Genomic DNA, 14,790 nt, shown 5'->3' with positions numbered 1-14,790 from the left:
GCACAGAGCCCAACGTGGGGTTCAAACTCATGAGCTGTGAGATATTGACCTGAGCTGAAGATGGACGTTTAACCAACTGAGCCACCCAGGCTCACTTGACACTTTTGAAGATTAGTGGTCAGGTATTTTGTAGACTGTCCTTCAATTGGGATTTGTCTGAGTTTTCCCTATGATTAGATTAGGGTTTCATGTTTTGGGGAGGAAGGCTATAGACATGACATTCTCACCACATCGTATCAGTTGACATGATTTATTAATGTTCAGGTTAACCCTGATTACCTGGTTGAGTTTAAGTTTGCCAGGTTTCTCTGCTATGAAATCACTCTCCCATCATCCCTGTCCTCCTTTCATTCTGTACTCTTTGGAATGAAGTCACTATGTACAGCCCACATTTAAGGACTGGGGAGTTGTGCTCCACGGCCTTGAAGGTGGGGTATCTATATACATTATTTGGAATTATGTAAAGGGGATTTGTCTCTTCTCCATTTATTTATTTAGTCAATTAATTTATTTTTAATTTTTTTAATGTTTATTTTTGAGACAGAGAGAGACAGAGCATGAACAGGGGAGGGTCAGAGAGAGAGGGAGACACAGAATCTGAAACAGGCTCCGGGCTCCAAGCTGTCAGCACAGAGCCCGATGTGGGGCTCGAACCCACAGACCGCGAGATCATGACCTGGGCCAAAGTCGGACGCTCAACCGACTGAGCCACCGAGGCACCCCTAGTCAATTAATTTATATCAGTATGAGCTCATAATTATTTATTTTACCCTTCAGGTTATAATCAATAATACTTCATTTGGTTGCTCAAATTTTTCCAGTTTTGGTTACTGGGAATGCTTTCAGTTAGCTATGTCCCTTTGATATACTTCCATCACTGGACTTTTCACTGGATTTCCTGCCCCAGCCCTAGAATCAGCCATTTCTCCAAGGAGCTCTGGGGTCTTTTATTAGAAAGGAGTTTCACTACCTGAAATTATATTACTGTATTTCTTTGCATCCTATCTGTATGTCTCACTAGAACATTAGGTCCTTAAACAGGACCTTTTCTGCTTATTCACTGCTAAATCCCCATTACCTAGAATAGCATCTGGCACACAGGAGGATATCAATAAAACTTTAGTGAATGAATGGATAAATGAATAAGTCTAAAGTATTATTCCTTTTATGTACATACATTCTTTTTTTCTTCAATATATGAAGTTTATTGCCAAATTGGTTTCCATACAACACCCAGTGCTCATCCCAAAAGGTGCCCTCCTCAATACCCATCACCCACCCCCCATCAACCCTCAGTTTGTTCTCAGTTTTTAAGAGCCTCTTATGCTTTGGCTCTCTTCCTCTCTAACCTCTTTTTTTTTTCCTTCCCCTCCCCCATGGGTTTCTGTTAAGTTTCTCAGGATCCACATAAGAGTGAAAACATATGGTATCTGTCTTTCTCTGTATGGCTTATTTCACTTAGCATCACACTCTCCAGTTCCACCCACGTTGCTACAAAGGGCCATATTTCATTCTTTCTCATTGCCACGTAGTACTCCATTGTGTATATAAACCACAGTTTCTTTATCCATTCATCAGTTGATGGACATTAAGGCTCTTTCCATAATTTGGCTCTTGTTGAGAGTGCTGTCATAAACATTGGGGTACAAGTGCCCCTATGCATCAGTACTCCTGTATCCCTTGGGTAAATTCCTAGCAGTGCTATTGCTGGGTCATAGGGTAGGTCTATTTTTAATTTTTTGAGGAGCCTCCACACTGTTTTCCAGAATGGCTGCACCAATTTGCATTCCCACCAACAGTGCAAGAGGGTTCCCGTTTCTCCACATCCTCTCCAGCATCTATAGTCTCCTCATTTGTTCATTTTGGCCACTCTGACTGGCCTGAGGTGATATCTGAGTGTGGTTTTGATTTGTATTTCCCTGATGAGGAGTGACATTGAGCATCTTTTCATGTGCCTGTTGGCCATCCGGATGTCTTCTTTAGAGAAGTGTCTATTCATGTTTTCTGCCCATTTCTTCACTGGGTTATTTGTTTTTCGGGTGTGGAGTTTGGTGAGCTCTTTATAGATTTTGGATACTAGCCCTTTGTCTGATATGTCATTTGCAAATATCTTTTCCCGTTCTGTTGGTTGCCTTTTAGTTTTGTTGGTTGTTTCCTTTGCTGTGCAGAAGCTTTTTATCTTCATAAGGTCCCAGTCGTTCATTTTTGCTTTTAATTCCCTTGCCTTTGGGGATGTGTCAAGTAAGAAATTGCCACAACTGAGGTCAGAGAGGTCTTTTCCTGCTTTCTCCTCTAGGGTTTTGATGGTTTCCTGTCTCACATTCAGGTCCTTTATCCATTTTGAATTTATTTTTGTGCATGGTGTGAGAAAGTGGTCTAGTTTCAATCTTCTGCATGCTGCTGTCCAGTTCTCCCAGCACCATTTGTTAAAGAGACTGTCTTTTTTCCATTGGATATTCTTTCCTGCTTTGTCAATGATTAGTTGGCCATACGTTTGTGGGTCTAGTTCTGGGGTTTCTATTCTATTCCATTGGTCTATGTGTCTGTTTTTATGCCACAGACATTCTTTTTAAAATTCAAGTTTAATTAATGCACAGTTATATGTTAGTTTTGAGTGTACAATGTAATGATTTAGCAATTCGATTTTTTAAAAAATTTAATGTTTATTTATTTTGAGAGAGAGAGAGAGAGAGAGAGAGAGAGAGAGAGAGAGCGCAGGGGAGGGGCAGAAATAGAGGGAAAGAGAGAGAATCCCAAGCAGACTCTGCACAGTCAGTGCAGAGCCTGATGTGGAGCTCAAACTCACCAAATGTGAGGTCTTGATCTGAGCAGAAATCAAGAATCAGATGCTTAACCAACTGTGCCACCATGGCACCCCTTAACAATTCTATACATTGCTCAGTGTTCATCATGATAAATGTACTCTTAATCCCGTTAAGCTGTTTCGCCCACCTCCTCCCCCCACCTTCCCTCTGGCACCCGTTAGTTTGTTCTTTGTGTTTAAGAGTCTGATTTTTTTGTTGTTGTTGCTTGTCTCTGTCTTTTTTTTTTTTTTAACGTTTATTCACTTTTGAGAGACAGAGAGAGACAGAGCATGAGCAGGGAAGGGGCAGAAAGAGAGGGAGACACAGAATCTGAAGCAGGTTCCAGGCTCTGATCTGTCAGCACAGAGCCTGATGCAGGGCTCAAACTCACAAACTGTGAGATCATGACCTGAGCCAAAGTCAGACGCTCAACCAACTGAGCCACCCAAGTGCCCCCCTCCCCACCTTTTTTAAACTGTGAGGCCCTTAATGTTTACTATTCATAGATTCCATATGTATATATATATATTTTTTTAAATAATGATTTTCTTTCTTAAAACATTGTTTTAAATGTTTGTTTTTGAAAGAGACAGAGAGAGACAGACAGACAGACAGAGTGTGAGCAGGGGAGGGGAGGAGAGAGAGGGAGACACAGAATCTGAAGCAGGCTCCAGGCTCTGAGCTGTGAGCACAGAGCCCGACTCAGGGTTCGAACTCAGAAGCCATGAGATCATGACCTGAGCCGAAGTGGGATGCTTACCCGACTGAGCCACCCAGGTGCCCCAGATTCCATATATTTCTTACATGTTTATTTATTTTTGAGGGAGAAGGGGAGTAGGGGCAGAGAGATGGGGACAGAGTATCTGAAGCAGGTTTTATGCTGACTGCAGTGACCTTAATATGGTCCTCGAACTCACGAACCATAAAATCATAACCTGAGCTGAAGTCAAATGCTCAATCAACTCAACCACCCAGGTGCCCCTGTTTATCTCTTTTTTTCCTTGTTCGTTTGTTTTGTTTCTTAAATTCCTCATATGAGTGAAATCATACGGTATTTGTCTTTCCCTGACTGACTTATTTCACTCAGCATTATATCCTCTAAATCTATCCATGTTGTTGCAAATGGCAAGATCTCATTCTTTTTTTTTTTTTTATGGCTATTGTATATATATACTACATTTTCTTTATCTTCATCTATGGATGGACCTTTGAGTTGCTTTCATATGTTGGGTATTATAAATCATGTTATAATAAACAGAGGGGTGCATATATTTTTTCAAATTAGTGTTTTCATTTTCTTTGGGTAAATACTCAGTAATGGAATTACTGGATCATATATATACACGCATTCTTCAAGGTACTTTGACACGAGAATTTGATCAAAGGATAGATATAGAGATGGGTGAACATATGGATATACAATAAAAAAATGAATGAATGAATGAATGAATGAATGACTAAACACATGGATAGATTATTAGATGTATGAATGAACTGAGACACGGATGGAAGTTGGTGTTACCACTTGCCCTCCAGTTATTCATGATAGAAAGTGAGTGGTAAGGGACCTCATTCTTGATTCTTTCCACACTTTCCTCTTCCACATTCAATCAGCTGCTAAGTCCTGCCAATTTTACTTCTCAAATACTTCATAAATGCATTTCCTGTTCTTCACTTCAACCGCTCATTATCCTAGTTCAAGCTTTCTTCATGTCTTGCCTAGATGCTGTTACAGCCTCCTAACTCACCTCTTTGCCTTCAACCTTGTTCCCAACCCCACTCCCATTCCAATTTCCTGCTGGAGGGCTCATTCTAAAATACAACTATGCCTGTGACACTCCTCTGCTTAAGCCCTTAGGGTAAAGTCTAAACTCCTTCGCATGATAGAAAGTACCTTTGATGACCTGGATCTTGGCTATCTCTCTAGCCTCTCTACTGCCATTCTCCACCTTGCATTGATTTGTATGCCTCAGAAATACCAGACTGCTTATAGTTCCCACCAGGGATCATTCTGTTTCCTTGCTCTGTCCTTTGCTCGTAGTAGTCCCTCTGCCTGGAATGCCCTTTCCTCACATCCATGGTTTAGAATTCTTACCTGTTTTAAGTTGAGAAACAGTTTACAAAGCATGTAACTTTGTATTTGTGATTATGCTTATTAACAGGGCCAGGACTAGGGTGCCATGTTTTTCTTTCTACCCCACGTAGCGCTTGAACTCAGGACCCTGAGATCAAGACCTGAACTGAGATCAAGAGTCAGATACTTAACCGGCTGAAGCTAGGGTGCCAAGTTTAAGGTTTATTTATTTTTGAGAGAGAGAGAGAGAGAAAGAGAGAGAATGCACAGGGTAGGGGCAGAGAGAGAAGGAGACACAGAATCTGAAGCAGGCTCTGGGCTCTGAGATATAAGCACAGAACCCAATCTGGGGCTCGAACTCATGAACCGTGAGGTCATGACCTGAGTCAAAGAGAGACGCTCAACCTACTGAGCCACCCAGGCGACCCTAAGGTGCCAAGTTTAAAGAGAGCTGTGCAGGTGAAAGTAAATATACCCCTCATTTTTGTGCCCTTCACTTGACTCACCTTAGTTTTGGTCTTAGCCTCTTCTATATTGGGAGCTTCCTGAGGTCAAGAACTTTGTCTCTTAGTCCTGTAATCCCTGGCTCAAGGACTGGTGCCAGGCAGGTGCATAGTAAGTGTAGGAGGGAGGGAGAAAGCATGAATTGGAGGTTCACTGACTACGCCTTCAATCCTGACTCTATGTATTATTGGCTATGGGAATCTGAACAAGTTTCTCTTTGTTCCTCAGTTTCCTCATTTGTGGAAAAGGAATAATAATAATGAATATCTCAGTTATAGGATTGCCTTTCCATTTTGAGGGTAATTATCTACTTTGCCAAAAATTTGAGATTTATTAACCTAAAATATTCTTTACAGTATTCCCTCATGACTAAATTTTCTGCTTTATCTTCAGGTATGTCTCCTTTAAACATTTTTTGATATTCTTTACTTATATCGTTTCTTTTTCTTGATTGAACTTATCAAAAAGTTTTCTAGATCCTCTATAGTAGTATCTCTAATTTTCTAATTAATTTTTGTTTTTGTCTTATGATTTTAACTCCTACTCTCATTCGGATTAATCTGTTCTTTCTTAACTTCTTAAGTTGGATACTTTGTTTCAACGTTTGATTTTCTTATATAAGCATTTAAATCCACACATTTCCCTTTAAGTATCACTTTATCTGCCTTCCACAGCTAACTTGCTAACTTTCATTTCTAAATAACTCCATTTTGATTTTTTTTTTGTCCCATGAGTTTAGAAGTGTATCCAAATGCATGGGTGCCTTGTTATCTTTCTGTTGCTAACTTCTATTTTGATTAGAGCAAGTAGTCTATTGATTTTTTTTTATGTTTGATGAGATGAGCTCTCTGGTCTAGTATGTGATCAGTATTTTAGATGTACCACGGGTGCATGAAAGGATAATTGTTGGCTGCCTCGTGGGATTATTGTGAAGATAAATATTAGATAATACGTATACTGCACTTAAAATAGTGCTTGGCACTTAGTAACATCTCAAGAGGTAGTGGCTCTCATTGTTGTTTTGTTATTATTATTGGTGGATGATAATCTTACTCATCACTCTGTGTGTCCCTAGGTGCCCTGGGAATTAGGGAAATTGAGTCCTCTCCTACAAGTCAGTGCTCTACGCTTTAGCATCTATACTGGCTACAGGATCAATTAATCTTTGACACTCACAGAAAGTACCACTCAGCTCATTATGTGGAAAACAGCTCAGAATTTGACTCAGACTGACCTGTGCTGGGGTCCTAATGTGGCCTCTCTCTAGTCGTGTGACACTTCTTCCCCCAAACTCTACTTGCCTTACTTGGGTTTGATCTTGGACTTGTAGCATTGTTAAGAAGATTAAGGTAAAAGCCTTCACCATAGGACTGGACAGAAAATAGACCATTGATAGTGTTGGTTTGTTTTCCTTTCCTCCCACTGAGCCTGCAGGAACAAAGAGGAAGGGAAATTAGAGTTATAATACTATAGCCATCTCTACTCTCCCTTCCTGGCCTTCTCTCCTTAGAAAGTCTCTTTTTCATCCCTCCTGCAAGGCTGCATTTTTCTGATGCTCCTCCTCAGGGAGCAGCTTGAAACTAGCCCTGATTGAGGAGAGGGGTGGGAGGGGGAAGAGGATGTTGACATATGCAAATCAGTACCCAGCCTCTTGCCAAATTAGTGTGACACCTGCTTGGACAGAATTTCCTTTTTTTTTTTTTTTTTTTAAATTTTTTTTTTTTTCAACGTTTATTTATTTTTGGGACAGAGAGAGACAGAGTATGGACGGGGGAGGAGCAGAGAGAGAGGGAGACACAGAATCGGAAACAGGCTCCAGGCTCCGAGCCATCAGCCCAGAGCCTGACGCGGGGCTCGAACTCACGGACCGCGAGATCATGACCTGGCTGAAGTCGGACGCTTAACCGACTGCGCCACCCAGGCGCCCCCAGAATTTCCTTTTTATCTCCTGTGTGGAGCAGCCCATTTTTTTTTCAGGCCACCGGTTACCATATCTAGATGACAACCCCGTAGACCTGCATGAAAACAGCAGCAGCATCCTTCTTGGAGGCCACACAAAGTTGGATTTGTCTCTGCTCATTCTGGGGTCCCCCAGGTGGACTGAATATCTTGGGCACCTCTGCCTTGCCCTGGGGCTGATGCTGAACTTCCCTCAACACTGACTTCAACCTCTCTTATTTTCTCTCCTCTGTTTATTTGTTTGTTTGTTTATTCTTTATTTTTGAGAGAGAGCGAGACAGAGTGCGAGTGGAGTAGGAACAGAAAGAGAGGGAGACACGGAATCTGAAGCGGGATCCAAGCTCTGAGCTGTCAGCACAGAGCCTGATGTGGGGCTTGAACTCACTAACGGCAAGTTCATGACCTGAGTGGAAGTCAGACACTTCACCGATTAAGCCACCCAGATGCCCCAAGAGAAAGAGAATCTTAAGCAGACTCATGGAGCCCATCTCGAGGCTTGATCTCATGACCCTGGCATCATGACCTTAGCTGAAATCAAGGGTTGGACACTCAATCCACTGAGCCACCCAGGTGCCTATTTAAAAGTTCTATTTAAAAAAATTTTTTTTAATGTTTATTTATTTTTGTGTGTGTGTGTGAGAGAGAGAGAGAGAGAGAGAGAGAGAGAGAGAGAGCACGCACGAGCAGGGAAGGGGCAGAGAGAGAGCAAGACACACAATCCAAAGCAGGCTCTAGGCTCTGAGCTATCAGCACAGAGCCCGACGTGGGGCTCCAACCCAGGAGCTGTGAGATCATGACCTGAGCTGAAGTCGGATACTTAACCAACTGAGCCACCCAGGCGCTCTGGGAAGTTCCATTTTTAAAGAAATCTCCCCATGTAATTTTAATGCAGCTAGTTCATTAATTGGCATGTGGAAACCACTGGAGAACAGAATATTTGCTTTTAGGTTTTACATTCCCTCCTGAATAAATGCAATTCTGGCTTCCATGTCCACCACATATCATGACTGTAAATAATGAATAGTTGACTAACAGTGATTTAAGGAGTAAAGGCATTTATTTATCTCACATAATAAGAAATCCACAGGTTAGTAGTTTCATGTTTGGTTAATTTAGCCACTCAATAGTGTCATCAAGGATCCAGGTTTTCTCATTTGCCATCCTTAGGGTATTTGTTCCATTTTCGGGTTTGTTCCCTTATAGTCATAAGTTGGCTGCTGCAGCTTGTACAGCATGAGCCTCTATGACAACTTCCAAGGTGGGGAAGAAAAGGATTGAAGATACCTATTGAAATGAGTAGGAAAATCTTTTCCAGAAGCTTCCAGACTTACTCCCAAGTCTCTTTGTCCAGAACTAGGTCACTTGTCTACCCTTAGGTTTAAAGAGTTGCGAAAAGGGATATTGAGAAAGCATCTGGCATTTCTGAGTGTCTGTAGTGGGAGATAATTCTTACTAGTAAGGAAAAAGAGTGGGAAAAAGGCTTTCGGATAAGTAACCAACAGTGTCTCCCAGAAGACTTCTCTAAAACTACTCTTGAAGGGGCGCCTGGGTGGGGCAGTCGGTTGAGCGTCCGACTTCAGCCAGGTCACGATCTCGCGGTCCGGGAGTTCGAGCCCCGCGTCGGGCTCTGGGCTGATGGCTCGGAGCCTGGAGCCTGTTTCTGATTCTGTGTCTCCCTCTCTCTCTGCCCCTCCCCCGTTCATGCTCTGTCTCTCTCTGTCCCAAAAATAAATAAACGTTGAAAAAAAAAATCAAAAAAAAAAAATTCTAGGCATTCTTCTCTAGCTCTTTAATAAAATATAAAAATACCAATTGATTGAGAGGCTCTACATAGTAGGCCTAGCTATAACCGTACTAATTTCTGCTTTAGGCTGACAGTATATTTGTGTTGGTTTCCTACAGAGTCGTTGCCCCTTCGGGGCAGTAAAATAACAAGTCCCTGCGTCGGGCTCTGTGCTGACAGCTCAGAGCCTGGAGCCTGTTTCAGATTCTGTGTCTCCCTCTCTCTGACCTTCCCCCATTCATGCTCTGTCTCTCTCTGTCTCAAAAATAAATAAACGTTAAAAAAAATTTTTTTTAAAAAAAGAAAAGTCACTTTAACTGCTAGGTCCAATGACTTCCCTCCAGTTGTCCTTGTACTTGACCTCTTTGTGATTTGTTGTTGTTGTTGTTGTTGTTTTGTTTATGTTTATTTATTTTTGAGAGAGAGAGAGAGACAGAGTGCGAGTGGGGTAGGGGCAGAGAGAGAGGGAGGCACAGAATCTGAAGCAGGCTCCAGGCTCTGAATTGTCAGCACAGAGTCCGACTTGGATCTCTAACCCATGAATTGTGAGATGATGACCTGACCTGAAGTCAGATGCTTAACCGACTGAGCCACCCAGGTGCCTCTGTGATTTTTTTAAGTTTATTTATTTTGAGAGAGAGAGAGAGAGAACACAAGAGAGAGAAATCCAAGCAAGATATGAGCTGTCAGCACAGAGCCCCACATGGGGCTCAAACTCACCAACCGTGATATCATGCCCTGAGTGGAAGCCAGAGTTGGACGCTTAAGACTGAGCCACCCAGGTGACCATCTCTGTAATGTTTTATGTTGCCAGCTCTTTCATTCTTGAAACTCTTTTCTATTTTTTTAAAGCTTTTTTATTTATTTTGAGAGAAAGAGAGAGAGAGCACATGCATTCTTGAGCTGGGGAGGGTCAGAGAGAGAGGGAGAGAGAATCCCGAACGGCTTCTGCACTGTCATCACAGAGTCCCACTTGGGGCTCGATCTCACAAACCGTGAGATCATGACATTAGCTGAAACCATGGGTTGGACGCTTAACCGACTGAGCCACCCAGGCTTAAAATTCTTTTCTTGTTTGTTGCTGTATATTCTCTGATCACTTCTTCACTACCCTTCTTTTCTTTATAGGTTAGTGTTAACATGGGTTTTTAACCAGACCCTGTCTGAGCACCTCTGAACATCTGAACCAAGCAATCCATCCTAACCACGTGACCAAGACCTAATGATAGCTCTTTGTGGTCTACCTCCTTGAGACTTTCTATTTGGAAATGGGCTTCCTTTCCCCTCTACAGTCCTGATTCACTCTCAGCCATGACTCTTTCTCTTCTCTGCATTACAGAGGTATTGCTCTTGATAAGGTCCTTAACAGCTTTCTCTTAAGGACAGACTTTTGGTGCTCCTGGGTGGCTCAGTCGGTTAAGCGTCCGACTTCGGCTCAGGTCATGATCTCTCGGTCCGTGGGTTCGAGCCCCATGTCGGGCTCTGTGCTGACAGCTCAGAGCCTGGAGCCTGTTTCGGATTCTGTGTCTCCCTCTTTCTCTGACCCTCCCCTGTTCATGCTCTCTCTCTCTCTGTCTCAAAAATAAATAAGTGAAAAAAAATTTAAAAAAAAGGACAGACTTTAAAAAAATGTTATTTATAACCTCTTACAGGATAGATGCTGGAACTGAAGAGCCCTTTGTTTTTCCACATTCCCTGGGATTTCAGAGTGGAAGCTGAATTGCTCTACAAAATAAAGAGGTGATGAGTTTGGAGTCCCAGAGTTTAAAAGATCAAGAAGAGAGAGAATAGAGTCAGTTGAGGGCTGGTTGATAGAAAGTTGAGAAGCACCTACCACTTACAGCTATATGAGAGAATCTGAATAGACATGTTTAGAGCTGAGTTTTCAAGTGAAACAAGGTGTGATATGCCCCCTCTCCTTAGTATACAAATTTTTATTGAAAACTTCTGAAGCCACCATGTATGTGGTTTGGCTCGATTTCTGACTGACAGCAGTGAGGGGCCATAGGTTTAGGAAGTGGGCAGTGTGGACAGTCCCACATATGAGTCACACCCAGACTATCAAAGCCTCTCTTGGATCTCTGGTCCTGAGCATCTTCGATTCTACCCTCCATGTAGCTGCCAGAGTGATCTTTCCAAGACACAAACTCAGGTCATTTCCCTGCTTAAATCTTTTGCTGGCTCCCCAGTTGGTTCTTCTTCTTCCTTTTTAAGTATTTATTTTTGAGGGGGCTGGATAGCAGAGAGAGAGGGAGACAGAGGACCCTGAGCGGGCTCTGTGCTGTTAGTGAAGAGCCTGATGTGGGGCTCAAACTCATGAACCAGGAGATTATGACCTGAGCTGAAACCAAGAGTGAGATGCTTCACTGAGTGAGCCACCCAGGTGCCCCTCCCCACTTGGTTCTTCTTAAACCTGGGGTTCTTCATGGATCTTCATTCTCAGGGATCTTCAGTACCCATTAGAACGTTTGTTATATAATCTAGGATTATTTTTTTAAAAAATGTAAGCATAGTCTATAATACCCAGATTACCAACTTATAACAATGTACTTTGAAGAGATTTTATTTTATTTTGTTTTATTTTTAATGTTTATTTTTGAGGGGGGAAGGGGCAGAGAGAGAGAAAGAGAGAATCTGAAGGAGGCTTTACACTGTTAGTGCAGAGCCCAATGAAGGGCTCGAACCCACAAACTGTGAGATCATGATCTGACCTGAAATCCAGAGTCAGACACTTAACTGACTGAGCCACCCAGGCACCCCTTGATGAGATTTTACTATTAGTTTGCACTCATATTTATTGATCAGGGTGGTGCCAGGTAATCTGAAACGACTGAATTTAACTTTTAATGTTGTAAATCATTTTTAATCTCATTGTTCACAGATATAGCCTCAGCACCTGAAACAGTGCCTGGCACATTGTAGGTGTTCAATAAAGATCTGTTGAATAAATGAATGAATGAATAAAGTATCTTAAACTGAATTCTGATATCGCTTGAGGTCTCCTCAGTGTGGCATGTGAGGTTCTTCACAATCAAGCTAGGAATACTCAACTAGTAATTTTATCAGACAGTCTGGGCAGGATGTGGAGGCGTAGTCCTTTTTAGAAAATAAAAAAATGAAAGTAGAAAGGATTTATGTACATTTTGACAGGGAAGACGTGATATGCAAATGGTTGCAAATATAATGCAAATGACATGCAACTTCTCATGCAAATGAGCATCCTGTCTTTGGAATCAACTGCCAGAGTATTCACTAATTTGTCTGTGGTACTGGCAGTAAATCTTTCAAGAGCTTAGGATGCAAGTTTCCTTGGTGGGAATGTGTATATATTGGGAGGAGGAGATGGTAGGAAGGGGTCTCTCAAGGAGGAGTCAGTGTGATGCTGTAAGCCTACTTTTTAATATGAAGCTGGTACAGTATACAGCTTCATATAAAGTTATTCTGCCATGACATTCGAAAGGCTAGTGTTTTGGAATTGGCAGAGAGTGTGGGGCAACAAAATGCAAGTCCTTATACCCCTTCAACTCTTTGGCAACGTCACATCTCTGCCCTACCTGTTTCACACCATCCAGGCTGTGGACTACCAGAGTACTGAGTGGGGAGATCCCTGGCCCTAGGTCCTCACCATAAGAACCACAGACGAGCCTGAGATAAGGACTCTTGTAAATCGTATCTGAAGGAGGCTAAGAGCCTGATGTAGAGTTCTGTATTTCCTAATCTCATGACAAGAAGAATTTAGCTGAATTTCTGCTAGACCTATTAGAAAAACATCAGTGGTTACAAGAAGCATGGGGGCTTTCTGAGAAATATATCTACTTAATTTCAATGCCAATGATGCGGTCTGACAAAATTGGAAGCTTACTTGGAAATCTAAAGGAAAAAAGTCAACTGATTTTTTCATTATAAAAACCTGTTCTTCCCTGTCCATGATGTGAAAGGAAATTTTTGGTTACACAGACTCCTCTCCAATGATTATAAAAATATTGGGAATACAAAATACAAGAGCCTCTAGCAGATATATTTTAACATACCTCAGAATCTGTTTTTTTCCCTGATGCTTTGCTTTGCAATTAGACTCCCAGCTATACAGACTTGGGCAACTTATTCAACTTTTCTAAGACTTAGTTTCCTCATCTGTAAAATAGGAATAACAGAATCCTCAGGAGATTGTTGTGAAGGGTAAAAGAGATAATGCATATACTTAGCACAGTGTCTGGCTCACAGTAAGCATTCCATAAATGTAGCTCTTTGCAGTGGTCATCTGTGGATTTGCTGCTTGGGGTGCATTCACTTTCCATCTGGTAATGGTACCTCATTTCCTTCTGGTGAACGATCATTGTCTCCTCAATCCATGTGGTTCTAGTGAGACTGACTCCACCCTCAGCACTAGGAATGGAGCATGTGACTTCGGTTTAAAACAATTAGACCATTCCATCCTCTAAGCAACAGTTCTTGATTGAAAATGGGGGCATACATAGAGTTACCACATGACCCCGAAACTCCACTCCTAGATACATACAGGGGAATTGAAAACAGGTGTGCAAACAACAACTTGAATATGAATGTTCATAGCAGCATTATTCCTGTCAGTCAAAAAATGGAAATGACCAAAATGTCCATTATCTGATAAACAGATAAAGAAAATGTTATTATACAGTAGCAATGTTATTCAGTCATAAAAAGGAATGATGTACTGATGTATGCTACAACATGGATGAACTTTGAAAATATTATGCCAAGTGAAAGAAAAAATTCACAAAAGGACACATATGATTTCATTTATATGAAATATCCAGAGTAGATAAAGGGGAGTGGGGAGTGACTGCCAATGGATACAGGGTTTCTCCTTGAGGTGATCAAAATATTTTGGAATTAGCTAGTAGTGATCATTGTGCAACACTGTAAATATACTAAAAAAACCACTGAATTGCATACCTTAATGTTTATTTATTTTTACTGAATTGCATACTTTACTATTTTATTTTATTATTTAATGGCTATTTATATTTGAGAGAGAGAGACAGAGACAGAGCACAAGCAAGGGGTGGGGGGCAGACAGAGGGGGAGACAGAATCTAAGCAGGCTCCAGGCTCTGAGCTGTCAGCATAGAGCCTGGCGTGGGGCTTGAACTCAAGAGGTGTGAGATTATGATCAGAGCCTAAGTTGGTCACTTAACCAAGTGAGCCACTCAGGCGCCCCTGAATTGCATACTTTAAAAGGGTGAATTTTATAGTATGTGAATTATGTCTCAATTAAAAAAAAAAACTAAGCTAGAAATAAAGTGTATGGGCACATGGCTCAAGAAGGCCGATGAAAGCCAGTACAAATGAAAAAAAAAAAAAAAAAAAAAAAAAAAAAAAAAAAAAAAAAAAAAAAAAAAAGAAAGCCAGTACAAATGAATCCAACCATCTAGAGCTATGAGGGGACTAAACTAGTTTCCTGCTTGTAGGATTCCAACTTGAGAGAATATAGGGTCTGGAGCTGCTTACCTGTAGAGTCTGAGACTGAATCATCCAACCTAGCTGCAAGCAGAGTCAAGAAATGAAGAGACATCATGACCTGGTTACACGTTGGAGCAAGACTAGCTAATCATCCCTGTGTGCCTGGGATTTTCCTGGTTTTAGCACTGAAGTCCCTGTGTCCATGTTAGTCACCCATGTTGGAGC

General features: G+C 41.6%; 1 protein-coding gene across 4 annotated transcripts in view; it reads left to right on the top strand.

The window, feature by feature from the left end:
- Positions 1-14,790, top strand: part of SIL1 (SIL1 nucleotide exchange factor) — a 286,621-nt gene that overhangs the window by 45,139 nt on the left and 226,692 nt on the right. The window contains exon 1 of one of the 4 annotated variants that reach the window (XM_047830766.1): positions 10,777-10,864. The exons of the other annotated variants lie outside the window; for them this stretch is intronic. Coding sequence (XP_047686722.1) covers positions 10,782-10,864 — 83 coding nt within the window. The 5' untranslated portion in view covers positions 10,777-10,781. Of the gene's footprint in view, positions 1-10,776; positions 10,865-14,790 lie in introns of those variants that run through there. 4 annotated transcript variants of the gene reach the window in all.

Source organism: Prionailurus viverrinus, chromosome A1 (genome assembly GCF_022837055.1).
Source record: "Prionailurus viverrinus isolate Anna chromosome A1, UM_Priviv_1.0, whole genome shotgun sequence".
NCBI classification, from domain to species: domain Eukaryota; kingdom Metazoa; phylum Chordata; class Mammalia; order Carnivora; family Felidae; genus Prionailurus; species Prionailurus viverrinus.
This window is presented reverse-complemented; position numbering and strand designations above follow the sequence as displayed.